At 51.1% G+C, this 23,815-nt stretch overlaps 1 protein-coding gene and 1 long non-coding RNA gene across 2 annotated transcripts; one reads left to right on the forward strand and one right to left on the reverse strand.

Annotated features, from left to right (window-relative positions):
* Window positions 1-750: 750 nt before the first annotated feature.
* Window positions 751-16,896, reverse strand: FOSL2 (FOS like 2, AP-1 transcription factor subunit). Its single transcript, XM_061367228.1, has 4 exons — window positions 16,761-16,896; window positions 10,759-11,013; window positions 7,160-7,267; window positions 751-5,570 (listed from the first exon to the last, which is right to left on the reverse strand). Exons 1-4 carry the CDS (start codon window positions 16,857-16,859, stop codon window positions 5,061-5,063), a joined length of 972 nt encoding a protein of 323 aa, XP_061223212.1. The 5' UTR covers window positions 16,860-16,896; the 3' UTR covers window positions 751-5,060.
* Window positions 16,897-16,958: 62 nt separating this feature from the next.
* On the forward strand, window positions 16,959-20,840 carry LOC133219726 (uncharacterized). Its single transcript, XR_009727496.1, has 2 exons — window positions 16,959-17,048; window positions 20,670-20,840. It is a non-coding gene; the product is annotated as an uncharacterized LOC133219726 (long non-coding RNA).
* Window positions 20,841-23,815: the final 2,975 nt, after the last annotated feature.

Here is a 23,815-nt window from a genome sequence, read left to right on the forward strand (position 1 = left end):
AGAAGGGGGGGAACATCACACCACCGAGGCACGGGAGGAAAAGAGAGGAGTGTGGGGCGAAGAAGGTGCAGAGGAAAAAAGAAAAGTCATTTTTTTCTTTTCAGTCTAAATGGATTTTATTCTACAAAATGCTACTCAGTTAAAATTGTAAAAGCAAAACAATTTCAATGTGTTTTCTTTCATAGCAGCAAGCTTTCTCTAACAAGCTTTTTGTTTTAGTGCAAATACTGTAGGCCTGTAATTCAGTAAAATAACAAGAACAGGAAAGAGACAACGCCAGAGAGAATGCCTGAGAGCTGATTCTCCAGGACTGCAAGAACGGCATTAAGATCACGACAAGCAAAGAAGGGTCCCTGTTCAGCAGTCACCTTTAAGAACCAGCTTGTGGCAGAAACTATTTCACTGCAGACAAACAAGAAAACCCAACCAAACAAAACCCCCATGAGCTAAAACTTTAGAGGGGAAAAAGAAAACCCAACAAAAGAGAAAAGAAAGATAATGGTGCCCCCAAACCTTCAATAATCCTCATGGTCACCTATTAATCACTGAGGCTCGATTCCACCTCTGCTGCCCGCTTCGCAGCAGCAAAATGCTACTGATGCTCTCAACGTGCCCCCAGGAGAGTGGAATCAGAATCAGGCCCTTTCTGTATGTGAGGATCTTAAAGTAGACTTTAGTGACACTAGTAAATTATCGCCCTAATAAAGATGCACTATCCCTTATTGATGTTACTTTGAACTACACAGTATATCAAGATATATACAACAGTTTATTCTCTCACTGAGCAAAAAACAATTGGATACCTATTTTCTACACATTTTAATATGGTTTTAATATCAAGTAACCACAAACAAGAAAGTGGAATAACCCTTTAATCATACAGGATAGGAGGGGAACAATTAAGTAAAACAGGATGGGATTTTATTATTATCTTGTATTCTGAGATTCGTCCTGAACTCAACCTACTGTTCACAGAGGAATGATAATGCATCTTTAGAAACACATCTCTTTGTACATTTTATACAGTCGACAACAAAACCCAGAATCTTTCATTTAAAGAATCAAAAGAAAAAAAAAATTATTAACCTAAAAAAAGAAGAAGATTGGAATATTTTTAATGCTTTCTTTATTATATCCAAGTCTTGAACAGAAAAAAAAAAAAAGATGTAAACATGATAAATAAATAAGAAATAAAATGCAGATTGTTCCCCCCACCTCTTAAAATGTTTGACTTGGCCTTCCTAATGAAAATGAGCCTGTAAGTGTCATGATAATAAGATCTCTTACATTTCAGAAGTCTGTTTTAGAAGGAAGGAACGAAACAACAAACAACCCCAACAACAAAAGGCAAAAAAGAAGGCAACAACCAAACAGCAGGAATGTGAGTTGGGAGGATGTTAAATTAATGGTGGGCAGATCTGCTGGAGCAGGCACAAGACGGTTGCCTGCCAATAAATAAGATACCAGGGAGGAGGGGGGGGGGGGGTGTCTTAGGTTTGCTTTCATTTTGTTTTTCTTTTCATTTAGGATGAAGGCCAGGTGGATCCTACATACAGTAAGCAGCAAAATTAAAAGGTTCAGATGAACTAAATAGATCATTTAAATAATAATTATAAAAACACAACAGAGAGCTACTGTCCCCAGCATGTTGGTCCCAAATCCCATCACACCACAAGCAGTTTGAGACTCACCCAGTCTCCACGCCTACGAGAAAGGAATGGATGAAGGCAATGCCACAACTAGGAAGGGGGAAGGAGGAACAAGGGCAAAACTGGAATGGCAAACATCACCTGGAAGCTGAATGTTTCCTTCAGAGCAGCTGCTACTGCTCCTCCCAGTTTGGCATTGATTAATTTAAGATGCTGTTAAAGGCTTCCTTGGGCCAGTCACTAGGGGGTTGACCCAATACCAGCTGCAATTCCCTGGGCCTTTTTCCATTGACTCAAACAACTCTTGGTCAGACACTAGTTATAACAGCTCCCGCATCCCCATTACATGCAGAACATGAAGACTACGCTTAGGAATCGGCAGGGAAGGTACTCGTGGAAAATACCATTTGGGGGATGAGGAAGACAGTAATTTCCCAAAACAGCAGACCAGTAAACCTGAAGAGAAGAATGCAGGGCCAGACCAAAACAGCAGAGGAGCTCAAGTTGTACCTGTCTGCCAGAAACTGAACAAGAGTGAGGCTGATCCACAAAACACAGAAGGGGCAGGAGACCAGCGATCCCAACACAGACATCCTCTGACAGATTTAAGGGACAAAATGGGCAGGCACAAGGTATTCAGGGCTTTTCCCAGATAGTAGAAAATAATCCTCTTTTCCAGGCAGTTTCAAGTGGCTCCCATTAGTATCAGAGGACAGGAAAGGGGATCATCCTGTCCCTGAGAAGGTCAACACCAAGGCAGCAGGCAGTGGGCAAGGGCCAGCTGCAGATCCTTAGCTCCTTCTGGCAATGATTCAGTGATGAAAAGGTAGGTTTTTGTTGTTCCACTAGGAGCTGGGCTTATTTGGGTTTGAGAAGGCACCTGACTTCCTGAAACCCCTAGTAGGAATGCTCCTAAGTTCCCAGGAGACAGCAATCCTTATCAGCTAGCCTCAAAAGTAGTTGCATCACTTTAGGATTCATCACTTTTCAGTGCTGTATTCTGCTCAAAAACGGGTGGAAATGACAGGGAGAGCCATTTGATTGAGCAGTTCTAGATTCTCAATCCAGACTAGCACAAACAAGCAACCTAAAGTGATGTCATTTACACAAACCCCTATGAGAACAGGACCCTCTGTGCTAACTATGGGAAGTTTGAGGTCTACTTTGTTAAAAAGGAAGTTCTGGTGTTCATGTAAGGATAAGAGAACTCCTTCATCAGTTTTACTTATTGTGCTAGCTTCATTTGAATCCTCCAGTACTGGTATAATGATGGAAGTGTTTTAGTGATAAAGAAAAAGCCTGAATCCCAATCATCTTTAAAAAAGCAAAAAGATCACTCATCTTTTTCCATTTCTGGCAGGTTTGGTAAATACCTGTGTTTAAAAATAATAGTAATAACAAAAAAAACAAAACCTACCTTTAGAGCCAAAGTAGTGTCCCTTTGAAATGACTCATGGAACGGACAGTGGCCAGGGTTTGAGGGAAACCAGCCCTGCTGAGGAAAGGTCCTGTTCCACAAGACTGAACCCTATTAATTCCCAGTGGTGTTGGTGAGGACTGCAGCAGTTTAGCATCTCACAGGACTGGCCCTATCATTGTATATTGCGTTTCTTCAGGTCCAGCCTGACCAAGAAATATCCCAGGTTTACTTGATTAAAAAAAATATATATAAAAGAACAAGAAAATCTCACACCAAAATAAATAGCTGCCACCACAGCTTCAACAGGCAGGACCAGAGAGTTATCCCTCAAGTGATTTAGCTGGCAAGCTGAGCAATCCTAGTGTGCACATAGTCATGGTTTGACATCAATAGGGATTGAGCTTGGCTCCATGCAGGAATAGGTTATACACATTACTGTTTTCAGTAGTGAACAGCAGCGCTGGAGAGCTTGTGCCCTCTGTGAGCACTTAGTAGTAGCAGCCAAGCCCACAGGTTGGAGAAGACAAGGACCCAGGGCTAGGGGAAGAGCCCTCTGATTTGTTTTGTCTTCAGGCCAATCAACCCCAACAAAACCAGATCAATTACAGTGTAAAAACCCAGAGGCCAAAGATCAAGGTGCAAACAATCGTAACTTATTTTCCTCTGCTGTCATTTGTCATTCATAACCAGAGGTTGTTGGAAGCTCTGTTCTAGTTCAAATAGGTCACCACTTCAACCATGCCATTCCTGCCTGGTCAGGAGCACCTTGTGGCCTGTGCTGTGCTGGAGGTTGGACCACTGCCTTCTCCCAGCCTCGGAAATTGGGAATCTCTGAGCAAACACCACCCACTAATATCAACTGATGGATGTGCACCGCTTGGTTTCCCAACAACAGAAAGGTCACCAAGGGTACAGACAGGTAGTTTCACCATCTTATCCACTGCCAGTCTCCATCCTAGATTTATAGGCACATGGTGCCACCTCTTTTTTGGTAGCATGTTTTACTAATATGGCCAAGGGGAGGATTTACTAACAGGAAGAGAACAGCCTCTGAGTCAGGAGCCTGGATGGGGAGGAAGATGCAATACTCCCTAGACAGCAGGCAGCCCAGGAAAAGTAAACAACAAGCAGCTGATTTGATATCCACCAAACTGGGGTAAAACCCTGCCAAAGACACTGGTACGTACCAGCCCAGCAGCTTTTCTGGTGCCACTTTGGCCCTGAGATGCTAACTCATGTTTTGAGGAGCTCAAGGGGATAAATATATCTATATTTTTAAGAAGAAAGGCTTCTGCATGAGGCTGCTGCTGTCTCTGTGCCCCAAGCCAGAGTTCTGAGCTCTGCCCTTGCTGCTGAGCCCTCAGGCTCCTTATGTTCCCCATCCTCCCTCATTCCTGGACCTCCTAGCCATCCCCCCCTGCCTGGGCAACCCTATGTACTTCCCCACAGCCTGTCCCAAGGGGAAAGATCCTAACAAGCCTTTAGAGTTCAAAGCCACTGGATGAAATGTCATGGGATCGACAACATTGGAAATGATAAGCACAGAGAGAGAGAGAGGGAGAGACTGAAAGAGAGAAGTTGTAAGATCAGCTAACCAGAATGATCTAAGCACAGAGCACAACCGATCAGATCCATTCACAAAGGAAAGGGACGACTAGCAATTTCTGCAGCTCGCCTTCAGTCCTGGCCAGGAGTGCTCCCCAAGTCCACCACGGCCATAAAAAGGTTTCCATAGGCAGTCCCTACAGAGGGGACGTCACCCTCTCCAAACAGTCCTGGTGCGTCAGTCCCACCCTTGCCATTTCCTGCCTCCAGGGAGCTGGCGTTGGTCCTCACTCGCCTTCCTGGAGCTGCAGCACTTCCCCATCCTTGCTCTTGCTGCCCTTGTGCTTGAACGATCCTGTGCCTGTCTCTAATCCCACAGAGGGGGGCTCCCCCCATGGTGCTGGGGGGGATGTAACACACTGGCAAAATGGGGGGCCGCAGGGGGATTACAACGCCAGCAAGGTGGGAGAGTTCAAGGAATCCGAGGACTGGTCACCGCTGCTGCTGCTCCTCCGGTGAGCTTTGGAGCAGGACTCGGACGGCGAGAGAGGAGACTCCTGATCCAACACGTTGGGGTAAGTGAACACCAAGTTGGAGGAGCCAGGAGTGATGGCTGGTGTTGAGGTCACCACGATGGGAGTGTTGAGTGCCTCCTCCCCATAAAAACCTCCAGCAATGCTGATGGGCTTAATGACAGACCTCTGGGCTTTGTCAAGGACCAAAGAGGAAGAAGGGATCTCTTCCTCCACAGGCTCCTGCTTCACCACCACTGCTCCACTAGCTCCAGTCCGAACACTCTGGAGGCTGCTGGATGGAGGGCTCCGACGCTCCTCGGGGCTGATCTTGCACACAGGGCTGTGAGCCACCAGCATAAACTCCAGCTTCTCCTTCTCCTTCTGGAGCTCAGCAATCTCCTTTTGCAGCACGGACTTTTCCTCCTCCAGCACTTCAGTTTCCTGCAGACAAAAGGGGAGTAAGTAAATACCAGAGGCTTTGAAACTGCTCCTCACCTGGAGCATGGACATCACGTCTAGTTCCCACCTGGCATGGGCAGATAACCCCCTAGACTCTTCATGACCCAAGCAGGCATCAGGTCATTGCCAGCTGAGTGTCTTGTGTTTCAGGTGTCTGCCAGTAGGCTGTTCCCAAACTTCACCAGTGTAAGGGTTATAAATAGTCTTCTCATGAGTTCACCTTAATTTTCTCATGCCCAGCTTCTGCCACTCTTAGCCTGTGAGTTCACTCTTCTCCTTTGCTGTCTGCCTGACAGACACCATATCAGAGAGGACTTGGATATCCTCACATTGGGTTTTTTTGTGTTAGGTAAGTTATATTCTTTTCACTTAAACAAAAGGTAGAGTACAACAATCTCTAAGCTGTTTCCATTTTTATTCTATAGTGCATATTGCATCTATATAACGTATATAGGGCATATGTTTTAGTGTGATGTGTCCCTGACCATGGCAGGGGGGCTGGAACTGGATGATCTTAAGGTCCTTTCCAACCCTAACTATTCTATGATTCTATGGTTCTACATTCCAGATTAGGTCTGACTCTTGCACTTCACTTTCATCTCCACTGACTGCATCCTAGGATTTACACATTTATCTTTCCTGTGGTCACGTCACACTGATCATCATAGTCAATCTGTGAGCAATTAATACCTTCCTGTGCAAGGAGCTCACCATTTCACAAATAACTTGTCCTCAGTCCTTCAAGTTATGACCTCCCGCTTTGCACTCCTCTCACTTCTATGACTTTGGTCATGACAATCCTCAGATTCTTCCTGCAGGATGTCCTGCTTCCACTTAACTGGGAATACCTCCCAAATTTGAGTCAGCAGCACGTTCCACTGGTACGCTTTCACTGCTGTTCTTCTTAATAAGATCACTGAATAAAACCAGCCCCAGCATGGCTCTTGCTCAGGAGCGCTAGAGCCTTCCCTCCAGCCTCCTTCAACACAACCCATCCTCTCCTCCTCTTCAGCAAGTCCCTTACCCACTCCACAGTTCTTGTGGTCATTCCTACATTCTCCAGCTTAACTAGCTATTTCCCCTGTGGCATTAGACCTTTCTTGCTTCCTTTGTGCAGGAAATCATTTATCCCCACCAAAGAAAGGTTAGCCTAAAGGATGCAGTTTTGACAGGTACACATCTGCTGCTTTTTCTACTGCTTTCAGGTGATCCTACCATCTTCAGTGGTTTTGTCCTTAAAGTCTGCCTTTGAGTTATACACTTATAAGTTATTTCCACTTATGAGGGGAGGCCAGAGATAGGAAGACTCGTGCTAGTTGGGAGGATAGAGGGAAGGGAGCTCCTAGGACAGTTTGGGCAGCCAACAATGGGAATTTAGCCTCCTGAGCTCTGAGCCTGAGCCCTCACCACCACTGTTGTAGGAGTAACGTCACTGGGCAACCCTGGAAGGGGAAGGCAGGGCATGTTTTGTAGCATCTTCCTCAAACATGCTAGCTGAGGGAGAGCAGTGCCCTTCGAGCTGGTCCAAAGGGCAGGCAACAAGGAAGGAGGAATGTATGCAGAGCACGTACCGCCTGGAGTTTCTCTGTTAGCTCTCGACGCCTGTTACGACACTTAGCAGCTGCCAGCTTGTTCCTCTCTCTCCGGATCCTTCGCTTCTCTTCTTCCTCAGGCGACAGCTGTAGGCAAGTGCCAAGAAAACCCACAATCAGATCTGAGCAAGGCATTCCTTGAAGTTCGCGAGGATCTAACCGCAACGCAAAGGAAAAAGGCCTGATCCAGCAGGATGCTGAGCACTCCCCCTCTTCACTAGTGTCAGCAGAAGATGAAAGCACGCAGTATCTCTGCCTGCACTGGGTCTTAGCAGAAGGGTGAGGAGAAGATGGAGTTGGGAGCAGGGGGAAGATTGTGTAAGAGGACAGTGAATCTGCACCAAGGCCAAACAGATAAAAGATGCTCTGATTGTTTCACAACTTGGGTGGTACATTAAGCAAAACCAGAGCACGATGTTGTAAGTGCCTCTTTCTTGAAAGAAAATAATCTGCTGCTTCCCACACAAAAAATAGTTGTTAGCTGGAAGGGGGAGGCAGGAAAATCAGCAGAGCTTCCATGAAATCCATGAAGCAACAACGATTTATACCACCCAAAACTCTGACCTCAGATTTTCGAGCACTCAGCAAGATAACACACTTGCATCGGCAGCCAAGGCTCCAGTGATATCAAGGGCTTCCTGGCATCCTCACTGATGTAAATCGGGAGCAAGTCCATAGAAACCCATTGAGCGACACTTGTGAAACCAGAGGAAGTGAGCAGGAGCCCGCAAGATCTGGTCAAGTCAGGCCTAGCTTTTAGGGGTTTGAGAGGAGGTTTGTAAATCCCAGCAGCAGCAGATAGGCTTGTACCACTGCCAAGGCCAGGGAGGTGGTACAGCAGCGTGTGAAGAGGGCTGGCATGGCTCGGCTCGGCTCACAGACCATGGGAATTCACGGCACACACTCGGCTGCGCATCCTCCTCCACTGCGGACTGACCTCATGCCCTGCACTTCAGCCTCACCGCTGGGGTGTGCAGCCAGGGCTCTAGCCCAGTGACTGCCAACAGCAGTGAAACGAGTGTGCTGCAAAGCACGAGTCAGAGCTCACGTAGTGCCAGCGGAGAATGGAAAGAAAAAGCCTTCCCATGAAAGCTTTCAGTTTCAGCATCTCCAGGGGCTGTCAAAATTGCAAATGAGACATTCACCCTTTTACCGTGTTTTTCTTTTTCGTGTTAGTTTTATGCTAACCTCCTTCTGGTTCGTTTCAGTTTCCTTTATTTCCCTCATTTTCCCCTTTGCAGTTCCAGGGGGTTTACCTCAGCCTGTGGGCATTCACTTCACTTGGTTCTGCTTTCTTTTTATCAGTGTCTGTGCCTGTGATTTCACCTGCACACAGCATGAGCTGCACATGGAACAATATGAATACTTCTAGGACTTCAGGACACAGGTTTGGGGCCTGAAAGCTTTTCCATCAGCAGATCACTGCGCTCCATCTCCGGGTGCCCTTCCAGGCAGCAGTAAGGAGCCCCTACAAGCTCTGCTGTCCCCGCTACAGCTCTGCCTTTTCATCTTCCAGCTTGCATGTGTGCAGGCTGAAAATGTATTTGCACACAAGTATCTGCAGTACAGCAAAGCGTTGTGCATGCACACAGATTCTGTGCTGACTTGGGGCCTTTGTGTACAGTTTTCAAGGGCCCTTTCATGCTCTGGAAGCGCAGACCTCATTGAAATATGCTGGGACTGAAATTTCTCCTCCCAGGAGAAATTATCTCTCTCAGAGGCCATAGCTTTGCAAATATCTCATAGAGGGGGGCTCAAGCCCCTAATCTGGACATGCTTAATGCTACACCAGGTCTATAAAGGACTATTCTGTCAGTGGTCGCTGGGTTTGTTTGAAAGCGGTTGGATTTGGCACCGTTTGCGCCTCTGCTGAACGCGTTATCTGTAGCTTGTCCAAGCCCGATACGTGCATTCACTGGCAGAAACGTGCACCAAAACAGGCTCTTTTCACGAAGCGTTACACAGTGTTTCCCAAAAAGGCACTCCGATGGGGTGTTCAAAGCACCAACAGCGGAAACCTGAGCCAAAGAGCCACGGTAGAGCGCCCGGGTACTGCCTTAGCACGCGTCTAATCAAAAGGACTTGGCTTTGAATGACCCACACTGAACGACTTGCAAACAAGCCACAGGCCAGGAATTGCTTGGCAGGCATCCTTCAGCAAATAACTCTGAACAACAAATAAAGAGGAGAATATGGTGATCTCTTCACGGCCAATTTGTGAACACAGAGGCGGCATTTGTCAAACAAATTAGTTGTTGCTAATTATTGCCCCAGTTCTCCTGAGAGCTTCCCTGGCTTTGGACACCAGCCCTGCACGCAGTGAACCGGGAGGTAGCTCTGGCTGGTGGAAAGGGCTGGCACATACCCGACCCAACGTGACTGCCTTTCCTTCCTCCCCAAAATGAGTCCTCAGTGCACCCATCCCAGCTCCTCAAACTGAGGCTTGTCTTACTCTGGACAAGTGACTTTAACCCCTTCCCTGCCTTTTAGGTCTACACCAGACAGCTCCTCCACATAAAATGATCAGACAATGAATCAAAACAGACAACGTGGAAGTAAAAGTAGGGCTGGTGAGTGTTCTTGGAAACAGACCTCACACAATGGTGTGTGCTCGTGCACTGAGGGTGTGCAGCACATCTCATTACACTGCTGTGCAGCGACCCACACAGCTGCTGCTTGGGAACAACACAGGGAAGATCTAGATTATTCAGACTGTTGTTGTTCTTTAAAGAGATCAGCCTAGCACAGCAGATAGCTGCCCACCAGACAGCCCTGGAGAAGGCTGTTTCTTAATAAGAGACTGACAAGGCTGGAAGGATTTATAGAAGATGCCTGCATCTAGCCCACCACCCTGTCCCAGCACAGGATCCATCCTCCCAAGGGGAGGCTCAGCACAGAGCAGCACTGGTACAAGCCACCCTATCCCAGTTATGAAAATGCTGCTGAGTTGGGAGCAGAAAACCCTCTGCTTATGGGATCCCCACCTCACTACTGTAAAGAGATCAAGTGTTTGCATGTTCATAGTGGGAAGGTGGATTTAGACATCCAGAAGGTTCTTGCTACTATAGCTGAGGTGCAATAAGGAAGCTATTCCTCGCTGCACGATGCTGGCTAGTACTGGTGGTATCACCCAAAGTGAGACCAGAGCAGTGCTAGCTGCCACTGAGCAGACACGAAACACCAGCTGATGTAATTTGGGTGCCAGGTTTATAAAAGGGCTATGAAAAAGCTCCTCTGCTTGCTCAGGGGTTTCCTTCTGCCTGCAGTGGCAGAGACACTCAAACCAAAACCCAGGGCGCAACTTCAGAGTTTCACCTGCTTTGGAAACCGAGCCGCAATGCGGCCCCATGGTGCAAAGCATTTGAAGGAGATGGGGTAAATCTCACTGTATGATGAGGAAGCAGCAATGAAATCACCCTCTGGCTCACACCCTCTGCCACCCTGAGAAACCCCAGCACCTGCACAGCACATGGGGACGGAACTCAGCACTCCGCGTGGGGCCAGGAGATCCCAAGAGAGAACATGGGGAATCTCTGGGGTTTTGGGGCATCCCCAGCTGCTCTCTACGCCATGGTTACCTGTTCGTCTCTCCGTCTCCGGCCCACGGTGGTCCCGATGGTTTTGATGACACCAGGTCGTTGAAGGGCTGTGTGTCCAGCCACTGAAGACAGCGGGGGCAGTGGGTGGCTGTAGGGGTGCGAACGGGAGTAAGGGCTTGACATGGAGGTGATGACGGTGGGCTGGACCATCCACTGCAGGTCTTGGCTGGTTGTGATGGCGTTGATCGTAGGGATAAAAGCGCTGCCTGATCCTGGCATATCTACTCGGAATTTCTAGGAGGAAAAGCAGGAGATAAAAGGGGAAGAGAAAGAGAAGAAGCCGTCAACGAAAGCAGAACATAAACGGTTACTCAGAAACCATCTAGGCCCTCAGGAGTGGCACCAGCAAGGATCAAAGCAGCACCTGAAGCAAAGGCACAGGCTGCAGTGCCTCTGCAGCATCCCAGGCTGCCCCTGCCCACCACAGCCCCCCGAGGAAGGTGCTGGGCTCAGGCACTTCCCCTCCGGAGCAGCCCTGCCCTCTCCCAGCTCCCTTCCTCATCCCCCCACACCTCCCCAGCATCCCCTACACCAGCCTTCCCCTGGGGCAGCATCCCCCCCAGTGCCCCCCGCCTGTGCCCACCGCTCCTTCCGGTGTGCAACAAAAGGGGAATTGAGGAGTCCAAAGAAAAGGAAGAGAAACTTCAGTTCTGAAACGCCATTGCCAGGCCAGGCAGAGCAAAGCCTTCTCCTACCAAAGGATTACCCTGAAACCTGGGCTTGGTCCACACTGGGGTTTGGGTATGGCGAGAACAGCAGCTTGCTTCTCACTCAGTGGTTCTGCGCTTGCCACACACACAGGGCGAGAAACCCGGCCCCGGTGTGGTTACGTGCAAGGATATGTATTTTAATAGCAGCCTATAAAACAGATCTTAGGATTCAGATCGGACAAGTTCCCTGCAGCTCTCTGCACTGTCTAGACAAAACAAGGCAGCAGTAAAACCGAGGCAGCAGCTAATGATCTCCTCCAAAATACATGTACACCTTGTTTCAGACAGAGGTAAATCCATCTGGATAATATGCTGGCACTAAACTGCAAGGAAAACAATTGCTTGTCCCCGCAGGGGGAAGCAGGGGAGAAAGAATGCTTTTGTCTATGCTGAGCAACTTCAGGAGGCTTTCAATGGTTAGACTTGGTTTTACAGACAGACAAGCCTTGCTCCAGCAATCACAGTCCAAGGGACAGGGCTTGTAAGACCAGCAGCCATCAGTACCACTGATTTTGTGAGCGTTGAGATGATCCCACACAAAATGCACATTCTTGGGTCAACAAACCAGCTCCCCAGAGAAACGAGAGCCCTTGCATCAGCCTGACCTCAGCTCAGGTAAGCGTCCCAGATAAGGGACAGCACTTCAGCACAGATTTCCTTTTCAGGGTGTGCCTAGTCAAGCACCGTAAGTGCTTTGTTAAACCAAGGCTACTGCAAATAGCATTTCACATTCTGATAGCTACAGCATTTCGGGCCAGTATTAACTGCAGTAAGTCCAGCTGCCAATGCCTGGAGACCAGGAGATCCAGTTTGAATACTGATCAAAGCTGTAAGTTGGCATTTGACAGCTCAAAATCTAGCAAGAAAGGACGAGAGAAAGACAGAGTGAATCCAGTTAAGCAGGTGGGGGAATTACACAAACAGGATGACACTGGCACCAAGACCTTGCCAAAAGCCCCACCAGAACCTGAGAGATCCACCTGGAGCTCTAGCCCCACACAGTCTCAGCATGCCCCATGTTTCAGAGCACATGCCATCTTTGTGACCTCTCCCAAGTAACTGCAGAGGCCCAGATGAAAACTCTCAACACTGCAAAGGAATTTAAGGGTGCAGATCCCCGTCTTTGCTCTGCCCGGTGCAGGCTGTGACCACACAGCACAGGAGAGGATGGTTTGGTGCCTCCAAAACCATAACACAAAGGACCTTAACCTTCCAGAAGGGAGGAAGTACAAGACTAGTTGAACCACAAGTGCTCAAGTCAAGGGATGCAAGTTCTGCTTCCAGCTCCACAAGTGGCTTCTACGATGACCTTTTGCCTACCTGTGCCACCATCCCTCCTGTACCCAAAATGCATAAAAGAGTCCTATCTTTTTTGCAGGGACACTAGAAAGCTATGGCTGAAAAAATGAGATATTTTGGTGCTTTGCTATGTGAAGACACCATTTGCATTCCAGAGCAACCTTTGCCTCTGACACCCACTGATCTGCTAAAAACTCCCATCAGAGGTGAGGAGAGTCAGTCCCACCACCAAATCAGCCACATAAAGATGCAGGCGCCCTTCACAAAGATCAGGCTTCCAGTTATTGATGAAGCAACTACTCCACTTGCAGTCAGTCCTGTATTCAGCCTAGGAGACCTCCTGGACAGCAAGGGGGAGCTGCTCACTCCAGTCACATCCCTCAGCAGGCTTGCTTGCTTGCATCCCTTCATAGTCCTTGCTTGCAGACTGGGGGAAGAGACCAGTGGGGCTGCAGCCCCTGCCTGTGCCACGCTCCCTCTCTGTCACCAGCTTCCTCTCCAAGCCCTCAAAATATCTTCAAACAATTTCCCCCAAACCCGTGTTCTGTATTTTCCCTTGATAACCAGCTCAGGGACATGCTGGGGTGACAGGCTGAGTCTTCAGATAAGGGCACTCAGGCTACCACGAGGTTTTACAAGCACTGCTTCCTGACTGGTCAGTCTTTCCCTGCTAGGACACCGCACTGGATTAGATTAGCTATGCTAAAATGCTGCTGCACCCCGTGGCCATCAGCTCTGACTCCTGGGACACAGCAGGCCCTGCATAGCCCCATTGAGCACCGGCATCCCCACTTTGGAGCTCCAGACCTTTCTCCACACTGCAGCCCCTGCTTTGCTCTCCTCATTCCTCCTCCCTCAGAGAGCTTGAATCCCCCTGGCAGCACCACCTGCCCTGACCCACATCCCCGTTTCTCTTCTTTCCAGACCCCTTCCTGTCATTTCCTCACCCAGGAGAGCCACAGCTCTCCTCTCCTGATCCGAGAGAGGCTCCTGGTGGCACCTCTCTGCCAGGCTCTTGGTTTTCCTTATCTGCAAGGAACTCACAGCACTACAGAGAAGCTGTGGCGATAGCCAGATTGCAGGGCTACACACGCAGCACACGCTCAGCCGCCAAGCCACTGCTCCCCTCCTGACCCAAGCGACACGCAGATGAAGGTATCATTAACAAACCCCAACAACTCAGCAGCAGGCAGAAACAGTCCTGTTATTAGGAGTGCCAAGAACTGAGGTCAGTTTCTGCTCTGCCTCAAAACTATGTGGTGGGATGGGAGCCTCCCCCAGTCCATAGCCAGGGAGTCTCCAGTGAGTCCTGCCAGGGGCAGGCTCGGTTAGCAGGTCACAGCTGAGGAGCACGGGAACATTTCAGGCTTTGGCTCCATGGTTTCCTTCTCCGTCTTAACAAGGAGCTTCTACACCACACCCCACCGCATCTCTGCTCCCCTCCAGACCTTCGCTTACCTCTGTAACTGCAAGCGCTGAGTAGCACCAGAAACAGGTCTAGAAACAGGTACGGCGCCCATGGAAAGAGACCAAACCCAACAGCAAAACCACCCCGAGGACGTTTTACAGCTACTCAGTTATAAAATACAGGGTGTTTAGGACACATCCTATAATAAATACAAGTGCCCTGGTGGCTCTCCCAAGTTGAACATCTCCTCGAAGGAAAAATGGACACGCTGTTGGGATATCAGAGGGGAAAGTCGACTGGTCTGAAAGAGTACACAAACTCCTCCCATGAAAGTCTATGTTTACCACATGGCAAGTCAGTGATTAGGAAAATAGCTTGACACGCAACTTAAAAGGAAAATGTTCCAGAGCTGCATTGTATGGGAAAAATAATTAAAAAGCATCAAAGTTTTGGCTCAGAGACAGGGTTTCCAGTTAACCATGTGACTGGTGCATCTTTTCTTGCTTTGGGAAAGGAAGACAAATAAAGACACGAAAGAAAAAATTCCTACAATGCATATTTTCTACAGCGATAAAACTGCAGCTCTCCAAAGACCAGAATCAGCAGAACAGCGCGACTGCTAGGGTAAAGGCAACGCTTACATTTGATCCTAATCTACAACATCTGTAAGGATCAAGGGAGAGACGACGTACAAGCCTTGAGAAAACTCCCAGATTCTTAAAGAAAACATTTATGTTCTCACTAAGCCGGTGTCCTGCTCAGAGCCCCGTTTCAGATAGTAACCCTAGAAACTAGCCTCCAGCCCCTGTATCATAAAGCCAAGCGCACCAGCTGCCTGGGGAAGACGTGCAGCCCCCGACAACGAAACGGGGGGACCCCCAGTTGTGGGTCAGACCTCAATATTAAGGGGATCAGGAGTTTCACGACCTCCCGCATCAAGTGCTTGAACCCAGCGAAGGGAGGAAAGGGAAAGCGGAGAATTCACAGCTTCTTAGCCGGGCGTTTCCAGCTTCTCAGCTCCCCTCATCTCTCCCACAGTCTTGTCCTAGCATTTACCGTAAAACGGGGGATAAACCGGAGCCGCGCTACAACCGCTGGGAATCTCGGTGTGCAGCCCGCAGAGGGCACCAGCGAGATGCGTTTGGAGCAGGCGGGGAGCGGCAGAGAGTCATTTCTGGTAAAACTTCTTTTATGTGAGGAATGTCACGGGCTGGTACGGTTGGCAAAGTTTAAGACTGGACGGGTTTCCCCCCCCCTTCCTTCTTCTTTTATGATCTTATGACTTCTTGATGCGAGGACAGCGATGCGCTCCCGCTGCCAGGTCGCTCATACGAGCCACACATGAAATAACATTAGGGAGGGTGGGGGGCAGCCCGACTCTGACTTTTCAGAGGCAAAAAAAGAGAGTGAGGCTGGGCCAGCTGATGTAAACAAGTTATGAAATAACCCAGGTTTGTATAACCGGCCCGATTGTGTAATGCCTTCCCCAGAAGTGGTGGATTTAGTACATGTAGGCATATAAGCCATTCCGAAAGGTTTTCTTAAGGAAATTAAAAGGTGTGGGGGGGAAATAAACCAAAAAAACGCCCGACTCGGCTTTGCCGCTTCCATAAGGAAATATCTCTCCCGCTCCCTAAGCGCCGCCCGGCCGCGGGAGCCGGGGCAGGGAGCGCTCCACCGACTCCCAGGAACTCCCGTTCGGGAAGAGGCCGTAGCCAGGCAGAGGGCGGCCGGGGCTCCCGATGGAGCGGCAGAGCGGCGGGCAGGGCAGAGCGGCTCAGCACCGGCCTTTGGTGCTCGCAGTGCGCAAGGCGGAAAGCAGCCCCGGAGACAAAGTTTTGGGGGAGAGAAGCGGGGAGACGACTTCAAGCCGGAGCCCGCTCCGAATCCCGTCCCGTCATCCCCCACACTGCCGGCGCTACCGTGGCTGCGGCAGCGCCCTGAGAGTAACTCGGCGGCAGCTCCCGGAGCCCCGGAAAGAGCCATCACGAACCGTTGCCAGCGAGCCAGGGCAGAGCCCGGGAACGGGCGGCGAGCGGGGCACGGCGGAGAAGCTCCCAACGAGAACAAAAGCGGGATAAAGAGACACAGATGCGCCCGTGTGCTGCCGGTACCGGCAATGGCCCGGAGGAGCCCTTTAGTTTCCGAGCTAACCCCAGCGGGGCGCGGACCCGGGCCCCTCACTGCCACCCGCGGGCCACGCTGTACCCAGTCCGGGGCGGCGGGGCCGCTTCCTCACCGCTCGGAGCGGACATCCCGAGCCCCGACCGACGGGGAGCTCCTCTCGGCGTCCCTCCCGGTAGGGTCGCGGGGCCCGCTCCGGAGCAGGCGGGGAAGGAGGGAAGCGGCGCTGCTCCGCCGGCGGGGACGGGACAGGACGACGGCTGCGGGCAGCCCGCGCCCGCCCCGCCTGCGCCCCCGCGGCCGGCGCCTCTCCGCCGGGCGCCCGCGCCTTCCCCGCGGAGGAAGCGCCGCTCCCCGGGTGTGGCGGGGAACTCCCGTGCCCGGAGCGCTGGCGGCAGCCCCCGGGGGAACCGAGGGAGAAGGGCAGCGCCCGGCCTTACCTGCTGGGCTGCGCCGCTGGAGTAGGTCTCGGGATGTCCCGGGGAGCCGCTGCTGCCTCTGGAGGAGGTGTCGAAGTTCCCGGGGTAGTCCTGGTACATGGTCCGAGGTCGGGCCGGGGGAGCCGCGTCCCCGCCTTCCCGCACCGACACCCGCCGCTCCCTCGCCGTCTCCCCGCCCCCTTCTCCCTCCCGACCTCTTCGGCGGCTCTTGCCTTTCGCCTCTCAGCGCTCGCCGCGGACAGCGGGGGGAAAGGGATGCAAAAAAGGCTTTGGAGAAGGGGAAAAAAGGTAAAAAAAAAGGGGGGAAAAAAGAGAGAAAAAAAAAGAAAATCACGATGATGATGATGGCAATAATAATAATAATAATAATAAAATAAAGAAGCGCGGGCAGTAGGGGCGCGCCGACGGGACGGGCGGTCTCGGCGGGAGCGGAGCGCGCAGGCAGCGCGATGTCCTCTCTCCGCGCTGCCCGGCGAGACTCACCCCGCCGGCGGAGCGGCCGCGGCCCCGGGGGCTACGGGCGGAGCGGTTCTCCTCCGCCCCCCCCTCCCCTTCTTCCCTTCCTCCTCCTTTCCCCCCACCAACCACCACCAGCACCGGCCGCCCCTTTTCCCGTCGCGGGGTGACTCAAGCGGGCCCCACGCCGGTTACCGGAGCGGGAGCTGTGCGCGGCCGCGGTGACTCAGAGCAATGGCATCGCCGCGGCCCCACTCGCTTATTATCCGCCCGCCGCCCCGCACCATGTGCACTCGCACACGTCAAACCCGCGGCGCACCGGACACACCTTGCCAGCGCGGAGCCTCCCACCTGCCGCCGCCGCGGGGGGGGTGGGACGGCGACATGGGCATGGAGCCCGCCCTCGCCGCGCCCGCCGCACCGCCCCCGCCGCTCTCCCCGCCCCTCCCGGCCCCGCTGCACCGCGGGCATTGCGCGGGTCCGGGCGGGGCGGACGGAGCGGCGGGGGCGGTGCGGAGCCGTGTTCCCGTCAGGCCCCGCCTCCCCCCCGCCCCACTTGGTCCCGTCCGTTGTCGCACGTTGCCAAAAATGGTCATTTGCGTCGCACGACGCGAGCGCGGGTTTCCTTGCCGCGGATGACGCGCTGCGAGAGGGATTCCCTGGCTCCGCCGCCGGGATTTAAAGGGGCAGCGCACCGCGGGCCGGGGGGCGCTGGGGGCAGCGGGCAGCACATCTGGGGGGGGGTGGTGGTGACACACCGGGTCCGTCCTGCGCTACCCGCTGCGGGAGGGGGCTGCAGCCAGCGGCACCCCCGTGCGCCGCCCGCTTCGTCACAGCATCGAGGGAGCGAGCGCTGGGCTCGGCTGGTTCTCAGAGCAGCGTTACCCTAGTGTTGGTTTTGCTGTTGTTTTAACCTTTACTTACTATTTTTTATTCACTTTCCCAATTATTTTATCTTTGTTCTTTTCTGTTATTTCCTCTTTTCTTTTTTTCTTTTCTCTTTTGTTTTCTTTCAGTTTTCTATATTATTTATATTGCTACTTTTATCTTTTTATTTTCAATTTAAATTTTTCCTCTTTATTTTAATTTTAAATTATTATTTACTTTTAATTATATTGCTTTTCTTTTTATATACATTTATCTTTCTCTTTTATTATTTATTTTTCCTTAATTTTAAATATTCATCATTATTTTCTATTTAATTTTTAATATTTTTATTTTAAATATTTTTTCCTATTTATATTTTCTTCATTTCCCCTCTTATTTTTATTTTTTTTCCATTTTACTTTTCTACTTCTTTTTCTTTTCTTTTTCCTCCCAAGACCCAGCCCCAGAGCCACTCAAGGCCTCCAAAGCAGAGTATATCATGGGCAGGGCAGGTGGAAGTCCAAGGCTTCCCTGCAGTGGGAGCTCACAGGGAAGGGCAGTCACAGCCGGCCGCTGGTGGCAATGGCATCACCAGATCACTGCCCGCCACAGGCTGGAAGGTGGCAGAAGTGGATAGAGCAGAGACATTGCACAGAGAATGGGGCTCTGGGGTGACCTGTGGCCAATACAGTGGGGATGCTGCTTTATACAGCACTGCTCTTAGACCCAAAATGTCCCATTTCACCCTCTCTGGGGGACTCACCCAGCCCTGAGTGTGTCGGTTTTGGTGGTAGGGAAGGAGAAGTCACCTAAGTTCAAGCTGTAAAATCCCATTTAAGCTGTCTTGTGGATAAAGTATTTTCCCACAGGAGCTCATCTGGGAGTAATGGGCTTTCCTCCACCCGCACGGTCCTCCCTGCGAAGGGATAGCCAGCACCTGCCTCAGGCCCAGAGCCTCCAGGCACCTCTGAAACCAGGCAGCCCATTGGTGCTGAGCCTTCAGCACCAGATCTTTATTCAGCACTGAGCCAGGCATTTGGGACTAAAACTCCCACTGATGCTGTTTGGTTTCCAGCACCTTCATTCTCCAGGCAAGTGAAATTCTTCCCCCAAATCAGCCAGCCTATTTCACACAGTGCCTGTCTTTAAGGAAGGTGGGAACAGGGCTGGGGAAGGGAGATGCACTTGAGCTGGCACCACAAGGCTGTACCGTGTTTTTCCCCTTGGGTTGCACATTAGGCAGGTGATCTGCATGTGCTTCCTTTTGCTGGAAAGAGAATTAATTCAGGATGTGAGAGGAGCCGGGCTGAAGTTGTTAAGAGATGAAGAGAGACAGGGGAAAACACGCATTGTAATAAAGCAGCTTAATGAAAGGGGTTGGGTTTTGGCTGGTCCCTCCTTGGCTGTGCTGCCAGCTCTCCTCAGGCAGAGATGCTGGGGTTCACCAGGCACTGGGAACTGCTGCTGTCACTGGGGGCCACCAGCCACGGATTCAACCACGTTCGAAGGCAGGGTGGTGGGCTTGGAGAACCCACACTACCGTGCAGCAAGGGATGCAAAAGTATTTGGTCCAGAGGAGAGAGATGGCCAGAAACAGGGAGCATGGAGAGGGGTGTGTTAGAGTGTTAGTGCTGAGGCATTTTGTGAGTGGAAGAGAAAGGGGGTTTCTCATGCCTCCTCTTTAGAATTGTTTCTATAGTTTTCCTCCAGCACATCACTAACCTAAGCTACCTGCTCCTATGTCTCAGCTCAAGCACAAGCATTTTCAGCACTGTTTTCAAACATTATTCCAACACGATTTTGGCACATCTAAGCCATCCTGCTGCATTTACATGAGACCTAGTCTGGGAACAGCTTGTTTGAAATGACATTCAAGTGCTGTTTTAATACTTGGCTGCAGTTAATGGGGATGCAATTAGTTGACACTTGTAAATCCTCTGGTTAAAAGCCCTGTAAGAAGTGGAGGAAGCTGGAAGCGCACTCGAGGCCAAACCCTCAGCTCTTGTGGGGTGAAGAACCTCTCTTCCATGGCTGGACCAGCACCACCCTGCCCTCCACCAGCGCCTGACCCATGGCCCCCAGATGCGATGCTGAAGTTCTACCGTGTATTTACATCAGCTTTGTGAGAGTTTCTTCTGGCCTGGGAGTGCAAAACCCCTCTGGCCAAGAGGGGCTCACACGCACAGGAGTGATCCCTGTCTCCCATAGAGAACAAAGTAATCAGTCCCATGGAGCCTCCTCATTCCCATATCAGCCCTTTGGGATCCTTTTCTGGTTTTTTGGGTCAAAGTAATTCAGACCAGCCTGGCTTGCAGTGCCCCAGACACATGCATTTTTAATCCGCATCCAGACCAAGCTTCATTGTGCAATAGGCTCCCTCCTTCCAAAAAAACAAGAGATAACATGTACCTCTGCCTAGTCCATTCTTGCCTGAACCATAGACAAATTAAGACCAGCCCAGGTTCCAGGGCAGGAGAGGATCATTGTAAGGCAAATGAGACCTTGGCTCCTCATGCTTCTCGATTTCGGCAGCAATTAGGAGGCTGAAACCCAGACCTGGGAATGCTTTTCACCATGTTTTTACAGGAGCAGAGGATAAGGGCACTCTGCAGTGGCTTAGACTTGGCCCTTGGCACGCACGTGGCAGAGCCTGCAGTCAGGTCCTTTTTCTCCAGCCTTCCCGGCAGCACCACGCCATGGCACATGCCTAAGGGCAGGATCACTGATTTTTGATCAAAAATACATTGCATCCACGATTCTCTTTCTCCTCCCTCCTCTTTTTACACCCCTTCAGACATCTCCATAGGAAGAAGCCTGCAGTAACCACTTCACCTTAAACGTGCCAGCCGGCAGGGAAGGAGAGCTGAGAGGTGCTGTGGTTGTCCCTGCTGCGGGGCAGGAAAGGGCACCCACCTCTTCTCCCCACCAGATTCCCATCTCCTGTTTTAAAACTCACTCTGGTGCTATCTCGGTCACTGTTCATCAAAAGGGACTTCTATTACAGAAGCGGCTCTGTTGCTTCCCAAGACCTTTTCCTCGAGCTCCCTGAAGAAGCAGTGTGTGCGTGTCTGGGGCTCTCCAGCCTTTTCTGACGACTCTACTTTCATCCGTGTGTGAAGTCTGCTTTCATATTGTCTCTCTAAGTGCTAAGAGCAAGTGTTTTGATGTTAACTTCTGGGAACGAGCTCTTAAGCTACCACCTCACACTTAATTACAGTTATTTATTAAGTACTGCAGCGTATCCAAGGGAGAATGGAGGTTTTCTCCTTCAAAGGGCTTCAGGACGTGGTTCAGCAAACACACCTTTCGCCAAGCAGAGTAATTTTCCTACCCGCTCCTGTCGGGCCACAGAGCCCTCTCTCCTGCTGATAACCCTGTTGTTTTCAGAAGGGTGGCCGTCAGGCCTCCCTCCAGCAACCAGTGCACTATATCTTTAGGGCAGGGAGTCACTCCCTCAACTGAAATCTCAGGTGATAGCCAGGGTGGGTGCTGCCATATGTCCAGTCCAGGGTAATGACATTAATGCTGCCACCCTCACTGCTGCTGAGGGATGAGGTGACATAGTTTAACTCTTTCCCAATTCCAGTGCCAATAAAAGCCCAGCATAAAGATAGATGCTGTGATGCTTTTCCTTCTTTTGGAGCAGGGTTGGGTGATGCTCAGGTCTTGGGATGCCTGCGGGGTGGCAGCAGGGCAGTCCTGCAGCAGTGTGGGCACCAAACTGCTGCACAGCCATGGTGCAGTGCTGTAGCCAGCAGTCCTGCTGGCCCCACACAGGGTCAGCTCTGCAGAGATCCCAAACGCCGACAAAGCCAAATGCTACTTCAAAGCAGAAACAGCTTCAGCCCTCTTAAAGTGCTCCAGATTAAAGATCCTCCCAACCCACTGAGCAGCAGGTGCAAAAAGTGGATTGGGACCAAGGGCTTATTAAAAGTGACCACAACGCACACTGTATGGCGTTTTGCTGGTGTAGGGAAGCATAAAACAGCTCCAGGAGATACCAGCCTGGGGGTGAGAGCTCTCTCCTAGCCCTAGAGTACACGGGATGCAAGAGATGGGAACTGAGATCCCATGAGCTGAGCTCTAGGCATCTCTTGGCACGAGATGAACGGTCTTATCTTGATACCTGTGTTTGTTTGCCCAGCTCCAAACCTGTCTCAGCAGCATGAGAGCCTGCCTTGCCCAGCTCCTGCCTCTTGCAGAGACACCACCTCTGGTCCCAGCAGCCAAAGGGCCCACTGAAGCTCATCAGTGCTGGTGCCCAGGGGCTTCCCCACAAGAGCCCAAGCAGGGCTGCCAGTGCTTCCTGGGCAGACACTGCAACAGGACGTGTTGTAGGGGACAGGAGCACTGCCCTGCAGAGCATGGACCCAGCTCCTTTCCCATTGCCCAGTCTGGTAAGGGAATTGACTATTCTCCTGCTGTATTTTGTGAGCAGTGCCTCAAAAAAACACATTTTTTTGTGTCAGAGCAGTGGGAAGGACCAAAAAAGAGCAGTAAACCCCACCCTGTTAGCACTCCCATAGCTCACCTGAACAGATGCTGAGGACAGGTAAAACCCTGGCACAGGTTGTCCAGTGATGGATGCACCATCCCTGGAGAAGCCAGGCTGGATGTGGTTCTGTGCAACCTGATCCAGTTGAAGATGTCCCTCATTACAGGGGGCTTGACTAGATGAGCTTCGAAGGCCCTTTCCAACCCAATCTGTTCTATGAGTCTATGACAGCATTTTGCCTAAAGTGCCCGTGCTCAGGCATGATCAGGATGAGGCCCACAGCCATGCTGCTGAGGAGCACTGAGTGCTGTGCCCTCGCAGCCTGGGCTGGCAGGGGAGGGAACAGCCTCTCAAAACTGCAGAGTTTTGGACCTTAACTGTGTGAAGCACTTGGTGCAGGCCAAGTGGATCACCCAGCTGAGCTTATCAGACAGCTCATTGTTCCTGCCTGAGTGGCTCAGCCCCTCAGAAGTACTCCCAGCAGCATGGCAGCAAGGAGGAGGAGGAGGAGAAGGGATGTGTGTAGCACACAAAGATAGTCCCGATAGCAGGAGGCAGATAAACACACAGGAGTTAATGGCTGAGCTCAGATCTCGTTGAGGCAGTTTGACCTTTCTGGTGGCGAGCCTCCCTTCAGCTGACATGAAGGGTTTGACACAAGCACTCAGGGGAATGTGTGGCCAATAAGTGAGACTTACTTTCTGCAGCAAGTAATATTGATCAGCGCAGCGCCTGCAGACACGGCTCGAGGCAGTGGTGGGGCTTCAGCACAGCTCACTAGGAGTGAGCAGAACAGACGGCTGAGAAGCAAAGGTAAAGTTAATTGCTGACTGAACCTGTGAAGTGTCCTTTCTGTCTCATAGGGTGGTGACCTGTGCACTGCTGAAAGTCCTGGAGGGAGGGAGAGGCTTTGCAAGCTAGCCTGCTGTCCTTGTGTGGCCCGGCTTTTCTCCATCCCAGTGGTGTCCTTGTGATCTAGAGCCTCTTTCCATCTTCCTGGGATACTTCATCCTTTGATACCTCTGGCAAAGAAATATCCATTAGGAGCACTGATGCTTTCTGAGAAACTGGGCATTTAAGGCTAAAAATGGGCCGAGGATCCATCTGGGAAAGGCTTCTTCCTCTCTTGCCATCCAGGACAGGCTCTACCCCAGCAATCCACCCATAACGATGCCAGCGCATGAAACCAAACCCAGACCTGTGCAGCCTCACTCAGGGAAGCAGCATGGTAGCATTC

Source organism: Neopsephotus bourkii, unplaced genomic scaffold (genome assembly GCF_033783945.1).
Source record: "Neopsephotus bourkii isolate Nb327-2 ecotype Australia unplaced genomic scaffold, CSIRO-AGI_Nbou_v1 NB_1373, whole genome shotgun sequence".
Taxonomy (NCBI): Eukaryota; Metazoa; Chordata; class Aves; order Psittaciformes; family Psittacidae; genus Neopsephotus; species Neopsephotus bourkii.